The 13390-nt window shown below is 30.3% G+C and overlaps 2 protein-coding genes across 8 annotated transcripts; both read left to right on the top strand.

Annotated features, from left to right (window-relative positions):
• Window positions 1–1047: 1047 nt before the first annotated feature.
• On the top strand, window positions 1048–5987 carry LOC101499926 (uncharacterized). 4 transcript variants are annotated; one of them, XR_012161771.1, is made up of 9 exons: window positions 1048–1278; window positions 1584–1708; window positions 1826–1863; window positions 2738–2848; window positions 2944–3023; window positions 3715–3751; window positions 4450–4559; window positions 4874–4973; window positions 5571–5987. XR_012161771.1 is itself a non-coding variant. In XM_004507721.4 (8 exons), exons 1-8 carry the CDS (start codon window positions 1132–1134, stop codon window positions 5636–5638), a joined length of 648 nt encoding a protein of 215 aa, XP_004507778.2. In that variant the 5' UTR covers window positions 1052–1131; the 3' UTR covers window positions 5639–5987. The 4 variants fall into 4 exon arrangements, 1 of the variants encoding a protein (XP_004507778.2); XR_190118.4 differs by having other exon boundaries at window positions 1049–1278; window positions 4518–4559; XR_012161770.1 differs by having other exon boundaries at window positions 1049–1278; window positions 4518–4559; window positions 4838–4973.
• A 2922-nt stretch (window positions 5988–8909) lies between these two features.
• On the top strand, window positions 8910–13370 carry LOC101499617 (uncharacterized). Of its 4 annotated transcripts, none has more exons than XM_073364794.1 (10): window positions 8910–9314; window positions 9391–9418; window positions 9632–9802; window positions 9918–10054; window positions 10136–10285; window positions 10531–10632; window positions 11264–11428; window positions 11584–11694; window positions 12698–12795; window positions 12880–13220. In XM_073364794.1, the coding sequence occupies exons 1-10, from the start codon at window positions 9255–9257 to the stop codon at window positions 12941–12943; spliced, it is 1086 nt and encodes a 361-aa protein (XP_073220895.1). In that variant the 5' UTR covers window positions 8910–9254; the 3' UTR covers window positions 12944–13220. The 4 variants fall into 4 exon arrangements, 3 of the variants coding, with proteins under 3 accessions (XP_073220895.1, XP_073220896.1, XP_073220897.1); XR_012161769.1 differs by lacking the exon at window positions 12880–13220 and adding an exon at window positions 13245–13370 and having other exon boundaries at window positions 8912–9314; window positions 12715–12795; XM_073364795.1 differs by lacking the exon at window positions 12880–13220 and having other exon boundaries at window positions 8911–9314; window positions 12715–12795.
• Window positions 13371–13390: the final 20 nt, after the last annotated feature.

Genomic DNA, 13390 nt, shown 5'->3' with positions numbered 1-13390 from the left:
ATATAAAAAATAGAAATTAGTTATTATGCATTAATATTTACACAGTTAAAAATATATTTTATCATTATATTAATTTATTTATTTTGTCTCTCGCGTGTTTTTCTTCTTTACTATTTTCTCGTTTATATCATCACCACTAATTCATAGTCGTTTTATATTTCGTAACTTAATATTATTGGGGTTGGGGTTCATCTTTTTGTTATTATGTTCATCATAACCACCATTCACACATGTTTCTTCTCCTTGTTTATTGTGTGCTCAAATAGATAATCTCCTACTTTTGGGGCTAATGTAATACTGATATTTTAGTTAATTATTTTTATTTTATTAACTTGTACATTATCTTGCATTCATTATAAGGGAATTTGTTTTCAATGTAGTTATCTATTTTCCTTTTTATTTAATTTTAATATTTATTTTTAATTTGTGATATGATGCGAGGGAATTTCACTTTTTAAAAAATTTGAGTTTCAAATTGGTTTGTAAAATTAAGTAATTTAGCTCATGTACGACATATTTAATAAATCAGTCAATTTAACCTATTTCTAACACAATTCTGAGTTGGTTAATAGATGGATTAGTTTATGGATTAATTTGTTTGATATCATTTAATTTGAATGTTATTTGTTTATTATAAATTTAAGAGAGGAAATACTTGACCTCTACAATTTTAGAAAGCAAATTATTGATTTACATGTTTGCTAATAAAAGTACGAAATTCTAATATTTTTTTAAGTGACAGATAATTTTATTTAAATATAATCAACATTACATAACTAAACTTAGAAAAAAAATAGAGAAAAAAAATTATACACTATAAGTGTAAGTTAATGGTATATATTATTTATTTTAATATGTTATTGTGTTTTTCTAGTTTCAGAATGTGTATATTTATTAAAAAAAGATAAACAGTGAATTTCATCTATACAGAATGTTTGCACAAATAGTTTTTACATTATAAATGAAAATCATTAACAGTTTGTAAAATTTGATTAAAATAAAATTAGTAGTTTGTTAAAAAAATAAATAAACAATTCGTTAGTGAGTGAGATGCGATTTATTTCAACTTCCGGTGTAAATTATAATCAATCGCTCCTTCCTTCCGCACTGATATTCAGCAGCACTCATCGCATGGCAGCTGAACCTTCATCATCATCGCCGTCATCGGCTGTCACCTCCGACACAAACACCATTCATCCGCCTTCTTCCCCCGTTCGCGATGCTTCCCCTTCTCCTTTCTCTGTCATCGATTTTCTCTCTATCTGTCACCACCTCAAGGTACGTCTCCATAAATTAGGTTTATAATCCACTTCTTAGCTTCTCGAGCAATTAAAGAAATGAGTCGCGAGAGTTCGATGTCCAAAATTGGATGTTGCGCTGGTCATAGTTTAATTTCGCTTACTAATTGTTAGCTCTTGTTTAACTAAACGTGGTTTCGGTTTGTAATATAGTTTTATTAGGTTAGCATTAAGCAAACCTAACGAATGTTCGATTGCGACTGTGTTTCTTCGATTTCCGTTTTTTTTTCTTTTAATTTATAGTCCTTTAACTTGTTTGGATACTGTGTGTTTGGTGTGAAATAGACAACAAAGAGAACAGGATGGGTGAGAAGGGACGTTAAGAATCCAGAATCTATAGCGGATCATATGTATCGAATGAGTTTGATGGCTCTGATTGCACCAGATGTTCCCGGTTTAGACCGAAACAAGTTAATCCATTTTCCTTTTTCTTTCGAGCTGTTTATGTGTTTAGTAATGACAATTTTTTGATAGAACCCAAATCTGAGTTTAGATTTTCTGAAACTTGTTTGTGTGTTAATTTTCAGGTGCATAAAAATGGCTATTGTTCATGACATTGCAGAAGGTATGCTGATCTCTATATAATTTGTCTACATCTGGTAAAAGTAGCTATGTATTTCTTATATATCATTTGCAAATAGTATTCGAGACAAGTTTGGTTGAAGTCAGCCAGGGGAATAATAATTTGGTGGAGTGTAAACCATTGGAATGTGGAAGAGGCCGAGTGAATACATGGGAAAGTTTAAATTTAATATAGATAAGGTATGAATAATTTTGCGTTGTGAATGGTAACCTTGACAGCAATAGATTCTTATGGTGTAAATTGGCATAGATTTGTGTGGTATGAATAATTTCTCTCAGCCATTTTACTTTTCTGTCACTCTTGGTGAGAAATTGACAAATGCCTAAAGAGTAGAAGTCCACACGAAAGAATTTGAATTATGTATTTTCAAGAATTTAAGTGAAACTGAATTTGATTAGTGTTTGTTTGAACTTCACAATGCATAACCAATAATATATATATATATATATATATATAATACATAATCTTCTAGATGCTAACAATCCAGATTAATCAACTATAACAGAACTTAACTGAAATTTAACTACTGTCAGTTATGCCTAGCATGCATACCTAACAGGGGCTAATTCAGAGGGCTCTAGAAGACCACAATGTTCCGTGTTCAGCGACAGAGTCTAGGAAAGGAGTATTTAGTATTCACATGCTCCTATAAACATAATGCTTGTCGTTTATTTGATGCATACAAAATTACAATGATTTTGTTATCTCTGTTGTTTTTGTTAAAAATGCAGTTGTTAGGCTTTTGAAATGCCAGAAGCTTGAACATGAGAGTATCATGTTATCATCATATTTCTCATCCATGCTTGCTCCATGGAGATATAAATTGATTTGCTTACTCTGGTTCTTTGTTTAATAGCAATGATAGGGGACATAACCCCCATGGATGGAATTTCAAAAGCAGAAAAGAGTCAACGAGAACAAGCAGCACTTGAGTATATGTGCAAAATAATTGGAGAAGGATCAAGAGGTGCTTACTTGTCACCCTGTCTGTCTATGAGTTTATTAATGAGAGAATTTAGAAAACTCACGTCTCTTGGTTTTAATTGAATTTTCATATTGAAGGAAAGGAAATAACTGAGTTGTGGACAGACTATGAAGCAAATTCTTCTCCAGAAGCAAAATTTGTCAAGGACCTTGACAAGGTTTGTGGCTTTTTGCCTAATCCGTCTTTCAGTGGTTGACTTCTGGGCTTTACCTTTGCTTTACATTTTGGCTGGTGCGTTGGATGCTATACTGGTATACCCTGCTAGAGTGGTGCCCCAGAGGATGTTTGGTTGGATGGATTGTTTTGGAGGAAAATGAACGGAAGGTGAAATTTTTCATTTGTTGAAGAGAGTTACACTGTTTACAAAAAAGATCAATGTATTAGGGAGATGAAGGGTGGAAAGGGATGTCATATCAGGGGGGTTGAACTGGGAACATGCAACGCAAGCAAATGTCTCTACCAACTTGTAGGCTCATGACATATTCTTCAGCTTTATCAAGAATAGTATATTGATTTATGCACGTTAATGTTTCTGATTCATAAGGCTAGATATCTTAATCAAAAGGGGGAAGATGATATAATATGAAATGATGCTGCCTATTCCAACATTGATTTACCTTTTCTCTATCCTTGTGTCCTCATTTTCAATTTAAATCACGTGTTATGCTTTTCCTTCCCTCAATTCAAATGGAAACCGATAGGTTGCATTTGGACCATTGCAGACTTTTAAGTTTAGGACTAGAAGGAAGAAACCATTGCAACAAGTAGCTAGTTTATTGTCAATATTTTACTGCACAGATTATTTTAATTCGTTTCATAGTGATTATGCCACATTTTGTTCCATACAGGTAGAGATGATACTTCAAGCCCTGGAATATGAAGACGGTGAGGGCATTCTTTAATTTTATTTTTCCTTATACTGTTTCTCTTTATTATAACAGTATACAGGCCTTGTCAAACCATTTGAATTATTTGTCAATCTCTGTACAGTAATTATCTTCAAGATTAACGTATATTTTGGCAATAAACTTATGCAAATGATCTTGAACTTAAGACATGTTAAACTTTTGGCAATATAACTAATATTTTAATTACCTCAGAGTTTCATTGTTTGTTATATATAGGCTACCATTAGTGATAAATCATATTACAATAATGATGATGATTTAAGGCCTTGAATTAATTGTGTATTCATATATAATACTCATGATTTAGAACTGTTTTATCGGTAGTTTGGTGTTGTGTTATGCCATTTGATAGACCTGCATTGTCTTGCATTAGCTTCAAAGCGTTTGACAAAACCTAATAAGTAGAACATTTATAAATGTTTTGAATTCTGGTACATAATATCTAATTGATTACAATTAATTTGTTTAATGTTTTAATAAAACAAGTAATAGTATTCCTCAAACAGCTCTTCTTGGGAACTTGTTTCATAGGAATAAAAAAGATATTGAAAAATGAAATCTATATTAATTGAAAGGTGTTTTAGGAGTGATATCATTAAATAATGTGAAATTATTTGAGTTTTTTATTTATTTTGAATCACCAATGAGTTATTTTCTGCTTATGATTGAGGCCAGAAGGAGTACAAACATTGGAATAAATGGATATGTTGATGATTGCCATTTTTGTTTATGGATTTGTGCAGAGCAAGGAAAGGATTTGGATGAATTTTTCCAGTCAACTGCCGGTATGATTGTACGCATTGTCTTTTATTCTTGTTATAACTTACAGTTGTTGAAGTATCTGACTACTTTAAAAGACAAAGTGTGGATTTATAATCATTAATCAAAAATCAAATTTCAACAACTTCATAGTTTATCAGTATATTTTAATCAATGGTTATTGCTGCACTTTATTCCCCTAAAGTGCATCAATCCTTTGTTTGAATATTTGTTGGTTGGTTAGATATACACTGAATACCTATGGCCAAGTAATATTAAAGCATAATTAACTATCTCATAATAGGAGCCAAGTAATATGCTACTGATATATATGGGCCAGGTTATTGGTAGCCAGCCTCCTTGTATGCAAATCTGCACTTGAAAGTATGATTCACTTGGTTATGATCTGAAGCTGAGAAGTGGTACTTTGGCTGAATATGGTAGTGTTCGTTATAACAGATTATATTCAATTTTAATGATTTTTATATCTGGCTGGAATCTTTTTATGGGACAACATTACTGGTTAATTATGCCTTAGTTGCACCCGGTTCCTATCAAGAGATTGAATGCCATTTGACATTCAAATTACTTATGTAGATGGATCCTATGGTTTTGAATCTTTTGATCTTTCTCATATTTTGTTCAGCTGGTTAACATTTTTGAGCTTTGAAGAGAAGATGAGGGGGCAGAAGTTAGTAGGCCATTGAAAGATTTTATCATTTGTTGCCAAAATTAATAAAACACACCCATTGCTGGAAATGGAGCAATTTCCTCTTTTTTTTTTTTTTGATTGAACTTCTCCATTTTCTCATTCCCGAAGTTTTGGGAGTATAAACATGACATTGTGACATTTAGTGTAGTCCAAATATCCTTTATCCACTTAAACTTCAGTAATGAAGATGATGCATTCCCCCCATTGCAACTCATGAAACAATAAGCGGACTATATTTATTTGAAATGGTGGAAAATCAAAATACCTAATGATGATTGATCAAAGAGAATTGACGAACTTATGGGGGAAATCTTACGTTTTGCAGGGAAGTTCCAAACTGAAATTGGCAAAGCTTGGGCATCAGAGATTGTATCGAGAAGGAATAAAAACTAAATCCCCTTGTCATTCTGACTCAACTCTAGAGTGTATGGATCACCGTCTTGAGAGGAAAGTATAAAGGGTAAGAGGATTCCTTTATAAGTTTGTATCTTAAGTTCATTGGTTCTTCCTTATGAGTGAGAACACTATATGGTGGAGGCATGTTAATGACACTGTAAGCTGTACATACCATTAAAATAGGTGTGCATGAAGCAGCATTGAGTCGATGATTTTGCTGAATTATATTGTATTAAATATTAATATGCTTTTAAGCTTGTTCAACCTTGTCTCGTATTCATTAAATCTCATTGATATGAGAGGACTGAAACTATTGAACTTTCAAAAGATGCTTTCATTAGTTCCATGTACCTTTTTTTCTTTCCTTTTTGATAAGCATTAGTTCCACGTAGTTTGATACCTTTTGCAGTGGCTGTAGATAATTTGTTGTCGTTATTATGACCTTGAATGTTCAATCAACAGCTACAAATATGCACTTCCATTAAAAGTACCCTTTACATTTGGTAGAGCCAAGTTCAATTACAAGAATTTTTGGTGGCTAGAATCAAGGCAAGCCTGAGTGTAGGCACTCGTGATCTGTGAATTGACAGATGATTTTGTTTTTCTGTTAAGGGAAACCGTTCATTCGTGCACAGGGCAGCTAAGCCATGGAAATTCTATGGAGTATTTCTTAATTTCAAATTCCAATTTGCCAAGTTTGTTTTCTGCATCATTTGACACGGACCTTCGGATGTCATGTATAGCAGCTTGACTTGTTGATTTTAAAAAACAAGTTTAGATGAAATTTCAAAAGTTAAACTGTTATGCGCAAAAAAAAAAGAAAAACAGAACCATCATTACAAGTAATTAATATTCTCCCAATTAAATGACGAAAAATCAAAAACATAAATTCCGATGAACTTATTTATTATTATTATTATTATTATTATTATTATTATTATTATTATTATTATTATTATTATTATTATTATTATTATTATCACTTTTTGAATATTTTTATAATATATTTTATTATTGAAAAATATAAGACATTAAATACATTCCTCAACATTTAAACGATAAGCACCAAATCATTTAAATGATAAATACTTTTCTTATAGTCGCATCTATTTTTATAAATAAAACAGAAAAGGTTTGAACCAACTGTTGATACTCTATTTGGTATAAAATAAACTTTTAATTTTTATTTTTAAAATTGATTTTTTAATCCCTTATTAATTTATTCTTGGGTCTCTACTTTTTTTGATATTGACAATGTGGATTCTAATTAACTTATTTTTATTATTTATTTTATTTGAATGTTAAAAATAAATAAATTTCATTTTATTTATATATCTATATATTAAATTTCTTAAAATCAAAATTAAATTTATTTATGTTATTTAAATGTTTTAAGTAATGTAAAATGTTTTTATACAAAATAGTTAAAATATCATATTTCATATTTAAATTTATTACATTTTTAATATTATATAAGATTTATCTATTTAAAACTTTAAAATATTAAAAAAATTAAGTTTTATGTTAAAAATAAAATAATTAATATTAAAATAAATTTTAAATATTTTAAATTATTGTTGCACAAATAAAGATTTTTAAATATTTTAATTTTTGAAATTTTATTTTATAAATAAAATTAATTTTAATATATAAATAAAATAAATATTAAATAATATTAAAAATATAATTATTTTAAATATGAAGTATAATATTAAAATATTTAAAATCAAATTTAAAATTTTTAAAATCTGAAGTTACGGATGAAAGTTAAATAAGAAATATATTTTAAATATTTTTTTTAAAACAATTAATTTATATTTAAATAAAAAAAATTGATTTATAAATATATAAACAAAATTAATAACAAAAATAAGTTAATGAGAATGCAACATCATCAAAAATAGTAGGATTAAAAAAAATCATGAGAATTAATAACAGGGAGATTAAAAAATTAATTTTAGAAATTAAATAACTAAAAGTTTATTTTTGATGAAATTGGAGATCAAAAGTCCATTTAAATAAAAATATCTCTAAATTTTTCTTCTTATGACTGGAATAAGAGGTAGTATTATGTTTGTTGGATTTAATTTGTGTTTCCAGCCAATAAAATATTTATGAAATTGTTAATCAATTTAACAACTTGAAAGTTATATATAAGATGTTTTGCATGGCTGTCAACAAAAAGATGTTTTGCGTATCAAAGTCAATTCATAAAAAGAAAGACAAAACAACACTATTAAACGAGAAACACAACATCAACAACAAGAAGATCAAATTTGAAGGGAGTCATTAGTGAAGGTATCATACTTAGCAGTATAATTAACACATTTACTTCGTTGACAAAAAGTGTATTGGATCAATAGCTGGATCTGAATCAAATTCAAAAATATGTAATTGGGTTTGTTTCTTTTTTTTCATAAATTTTCTTTATCGAAGATAATTCTATAATAAGTGTGTTAGACAATAAATATGAAAATTTATTCTAATAGGAATTCAAAATTAAATTTACTATGTTGTAATAGTCTATCTCTTTATACTAGATCAAAGTCTTTTTAATTTATGTTTGTTCTTTCGTTTTTAATATCTTTACATTAATGTTTTTGTTTTGAAAAAAACAACCACCCCACCCAATTCATTATTACTCATTTTTGTACTATTAAAATGTTTATTTATTTTTCTTAATAATAAAAAACCTTTTATTTTTATTCAAATGTTCATATTTATCTATTCTCTCATATATTTGAGAAGATATTTTACAATCCAATAAAATATATTAGATATAATATTGAATATTTCTCAATTACTTCCTACATCTTATAATAATTAATTAGTACTTTTACAAATTTTTTATAATAGATGGCTACTACAATTATTTCATTTAACATAGATTATGTAAAATATATAAAGAAAAATAAAATACTATTTTTTATAAAATTATTATTATTAACTGCTGATCTATTAATCGTTATTATTAATATAAAGTAGATAAAAGTAATATACGTAATATTAATCGGAAGATACAATTAAAAAAAAATCGATATTATTGAAAAAATCATTTAATTTAAGATAAATTTATTTACAAATAAGTGACTTATTGAAGAGGAGAGAGAAAAATTTCTTGAAGTCACTTGTTAAAGATAGTGGAAGCCAAGATGACTGGTTAAACATAGCCACATAACCGTTAGTCAAGACATAATTAATTAGGTTAGGTATAAATAATTTTTGTTTGATTGTAGTTAAAATACAAAATTTAGTAGGAGAAAGAAAAAAGGGAAAAAGATATTTATGGCGATAATATTAATTCGGAACACAAAAAGGAAGAGGAAAGTTGCATAAATGAGACGGCGCGGCATGACGCAGTAGAAAGGAGAAAATATCAGTTTGTTTGTTTGTTTGTGTCCACAGCTCCACGCACCATTCAACATTGTCAGTTGCTGTACAAAAACCGAATTCGTTTATACTAACACTGAAGAACAGAAAGAGCATCGAAATGGGCGCGTAAAAAATCAAGTGTTTTATCTCCAAAATTTCAAGGCATATATATCAATACCCGCTTCCCAACAACTAACCACTCGTACTCGATTTTGAAATCTTTCTTTCAACTTCAAATCAAATGGCATTTCTTCTTCGTACTACTTCTCGCACCCTTCTTCCTCTCCGCTTCTCCATTCAAGTACGAATTCTTCTACTCATTATTCTTCTATTGTTCAATACGTTACTCATTCATTCTTCTGTTTCCTCTTTCTCAGGGCACGCTCCTTTCTGCACTTCAACAAGGTCTTTTTTCTATTAACCACTTTCTTTATTATTTATTATTTATTATTTTATATTTTTCCCTCTCACATTTATTTTTAAATTTTCAATTCAATATTAGTTATCATCATAAATGCTTTATACCTGTTTTTTATTTTCTTCTCTAAAAATCAACAAATATATGCGTTTCTCGATTGGGCGGGAAATCACTGAGCTGAGTATTGTGTTTGATTTTAGGGTTTTGTGGAAACTCTCGAAGTTACACCGTTTTTGAATCTTCGGAACAGTGTATATTGCAATCTGAGGATGAAGAGATATCCACGCTTCGTCGTCAATTTGAAGCTGCCAAACAGAGTTTTCTCAAGATTCCCGATGCGCTCAAAGAAATGCCTAAAATGAATCCTAAAGGTTACTTCCTTGCTTATGAATGTTGATTTATTTTCAAAGAAATTGAATGATTAGGTGCATGATTTGTTTGTGAATGTTGATATCTTTGATTTCTTTTCTTTGTATTGGATTTTAGGCATATATGTGAATAAGAACTTGAGATTGGACAGATTACAAGTTTATGGTTTCGATTATGATTACACATTGGCACATTACTCGTCTCATTTGCAGACTTTGATATATGACCTTGCCAAAGAGTACATGGTTAATGAGGTTAGCTTTGACTAACTCGCTTTTGCTGTTTGTGTTTCTTCCAATTTTGGTTTCTTCATTTACTCTTGTTACTTCTTTCAGCTTAGGTATCCCGAGATTTGCATGAGTTTTAAATATGATCCAGCTTTTCCTATTAGAGGCCTATACTATGATAAGTCAAAAGGGTGCCTCTTGAAGCTGGATTTCTTTGGTTCAATTGAGCCCGACGGATGCTACTTTGGTAGACGGAGGGTATTTCATTTCACATTTTATTTTTATGCAGCACCATATTAGTTTCTGTTATCACTTTGGTTTTGTTTTTGACTTTTTATGTACTGTGTCAGTGTAAATCAACTCACAATTAAAGCTTTATTGGAATTTTATACATTGCATGGTGGACATACTGATTGCTTGCATTGAGCGTAGTTTCTCTGTTGCAGCAAATATGAAATATGTAAAATGATTTTGCATAAATTTAGTTCTTCCAAATTTTACAGCTGAGCCAACGTGAAATACGTGAGGTTTATGGCACGCGGCATATTGGTCGGGATCAAGCTCGGTCACTGGTTGGTTTGATGGATTTCTTCTGCTTTAGTGAGGTAAGTTCCCAGTCAGTAATTAATAATTAGTTTGTTAATAATTGTCTGTGCATGACTAGAGGGCTCTAGGTACTGTGACATGTTGAAGCTTTGCCTCGGTGAACTTGTACTTGGGACAAATGATTGACTTCCATTGACATAGGACCTTCAATTTTCAACCAAAAGGGCTCTGCCGTTTTACCCCAGTATACCAGAAGAAATGGACATAGGATGTGGTGCACAATTAGATATCTGTTTATTTTGATTTTGTAAGAGATAAAGAATAGCACCGGGAGTCATGACGATATCCTTAGTTAATGAAAAGCAGTGCTTATATATCAAATATAAAGTGAACAGAAAATTAGTTGCAATTCAATAGAATGTGTTCCTCTTTAGGCTCATATGCTTTTGCTTATTTTGAAGGGGGAAAAAAGCCTTAAATGATCCCAAAAACTGGTAATTTCCGGTCAAACTAAGGGTCTTATTTTGAGGAATCCAATGTTGATCTCTTCAAAATTTGAAAATTCTTCAAAGTTATAACGATGCTGCCACTTTCACTTTCTAATTCCTTTACAGCTTATTAAATTATAAATTCTCTTTCTTCCATGAAACCTTAGGTTGATAGCTAATTGTTTACAGTGTTACTCGGTAGGCATGCCTCCTTGCAGATATGGTGCAGTACTTTGTGGATGCTAAGCTAGAATTTGATGCTTCATACATTTATGAAGATGTTGTTCGTGCAATTGATCATGTCCACCGAAGTGGCCTGGTTCATAGGGGAATTCTCTCTGATCCGCATAGATACTTGGTGAAAAATGTAAGTTCAAAACATATTACTCGTTTCCATTAACCTGATAATTAATACGATCAACATATTCTGCAATAAGCGATATACAATCTGTACAAAAATCTATTTCAGGATCTAGTTTCTGAATTCTGTTAAAATGTGTTACATATGGGTGAATATTTCAGGGAGAGATTTTATGTTTTCTCAAGATGCTAAAGGAGAAAGGAAAGAAGCTTTTCTTGTTGACTAATTCTCCTTATTCATTTGTCGATGGTGGGATGCGTTTTATGTTACAGGTATTTGATCAACATGAAATCATATCCATACATTTTGTATGCATCATACTATCATATGGAATGATTTCTATAGCCTTCACTGCACCGTAAGAATTTAATAATATATATATATATATATATATATATATATATATATAAATATATTTTACTTTAGATAGTGATCTTCCACACTTAATGTCTATGTGGCATGTAAATCAATCTTGGATCAGTCAGAGCTCCAATTCTACTTTAGCATTCATTTATCCTGCTGCAACTTGCCAAATTATTCTTCAAACAGTGCTGTAGAACGTATGTGGAATAATGAATGCAGTCAGTTATAAATAATAGTGAAATTTACATTCAGATGGGTAACACTGACACTTGGTAGTCAGGTCTGATGAAGCACTGACACTATAGGTTAAGACGTTTCCATGTGTTCGGCACTTGTCAAACACCTTAGTACAACACCCGAATGACACATGTCAAACACCTCAGACAAGTGTTCTAAGGAAAAACTTTTTGTTCTTCCCTTCGACACACTTCCGATGCTTGTCAGACACAGCTACAATGGAATGAACACATCTATATCTATATTTTTTTATCTAAAAAAATCAGATGCAAAAGATTTTTACAACTTGTACAAAAATATTTTATTTAGGCATTTGAAAAGTTCTCACGCCTTCCTCCATTCACATTTTCATTTTTTCCAGTCTTCATTTTCTTTCCGCGCCTTTCTGGATTTAAAGTTCTCCCTTTAACGGTCTCCCAATTCATTTGATATGGTCTTCATCTTGTCTTGGTTTGGTGGTCATCTTGATTCTCAATTTAGATATTTTATAATTGATACTTATATTTAATTTTATGCAGTATATATATATATTTGGACGTAAAATATGTTGATTTGTCTGTGTTAGTCTCTGTGCTTCATAGGCCATGTCTCTTTTAACTGTTCTGTTGGAAGTTCTGCACTTGGTTCTAAATGTAATTTTTAATAATTTGTTATTCTTTAATGCTTGTTGATTAGGATTCTATGGATTGTAGAGACTCCTGGACTGAACTGTTTGATGTTGTGATTGCTAAAGCCAATAAACCACAGTTTTATACATCCGAGCATCCGTTCCGGTTTGTAACCAATACATATACATTCCGTGTGATATGATGCCTGTTTCTATTTTCTAACATAATTCTTATTCTGATTTATTTTAGGAAGGATAATTTGGATCACATTGTGCTAAACTCCTTGTATCTTTTATCATTTCGAAAAGTATAAAACTGTCTTCAGCACAAGATCATTTCAATGTTACTTTTAAGATTATAATAATTAATGGTAAATGAAGCATGCAATAAAATATTAATAAATTTTGATTCTAAAAGCAATTGAGCACAGTGTGTTTGGCAGGTTGCAAATTCTTCTCATCCTGAAATGAAGCTAGTATAGATCATTTTCTTTAGCCAAACATTATTTTCCTCATTGTTTCTTTCTTCTCTCATCTCTCTTTGACATTTGATTTAGCATTCATAAATCTTGAGTTAGTTGGAAAGGCCCTGATATCATTGACTATTCCATGCAGTTGTTATGATACAGAGAAGGACAATTTAACATTTACCAAGGTTGATAAATTTCTTCCAGATAAAATTTATTATCATGGATGCCTCAAATCCTTTCTCCAAATAACCAAGTGGAAAGGCCCTGAGGTATGCTTTATTTAATGGTTGA

This window comes from Cicer arietinum, unplaced genomic scaffold (genome assembly GCF_000331145.2).
Source record: "Cicer arietinum cultivar CDC Frontier isolate Library 1 unplaced genomic scaffold, Cicar.CDCFrontier_v2.0 Ca_scaffold_6121_v2.0, whole genome shotgun sequence".
NCBI classification, from domain to species: Eukaryota; Viridiplantae; Streptophyta; class Magnoliopsida; order Fabales; family Fabaceae; genus Cicer; species Cicer arietinum.
The sequence above is the reverse complement of the archived record's forward strand: the minus strand, read 5'-3'. Positions and strand labels throughout refer to the sequence as shown.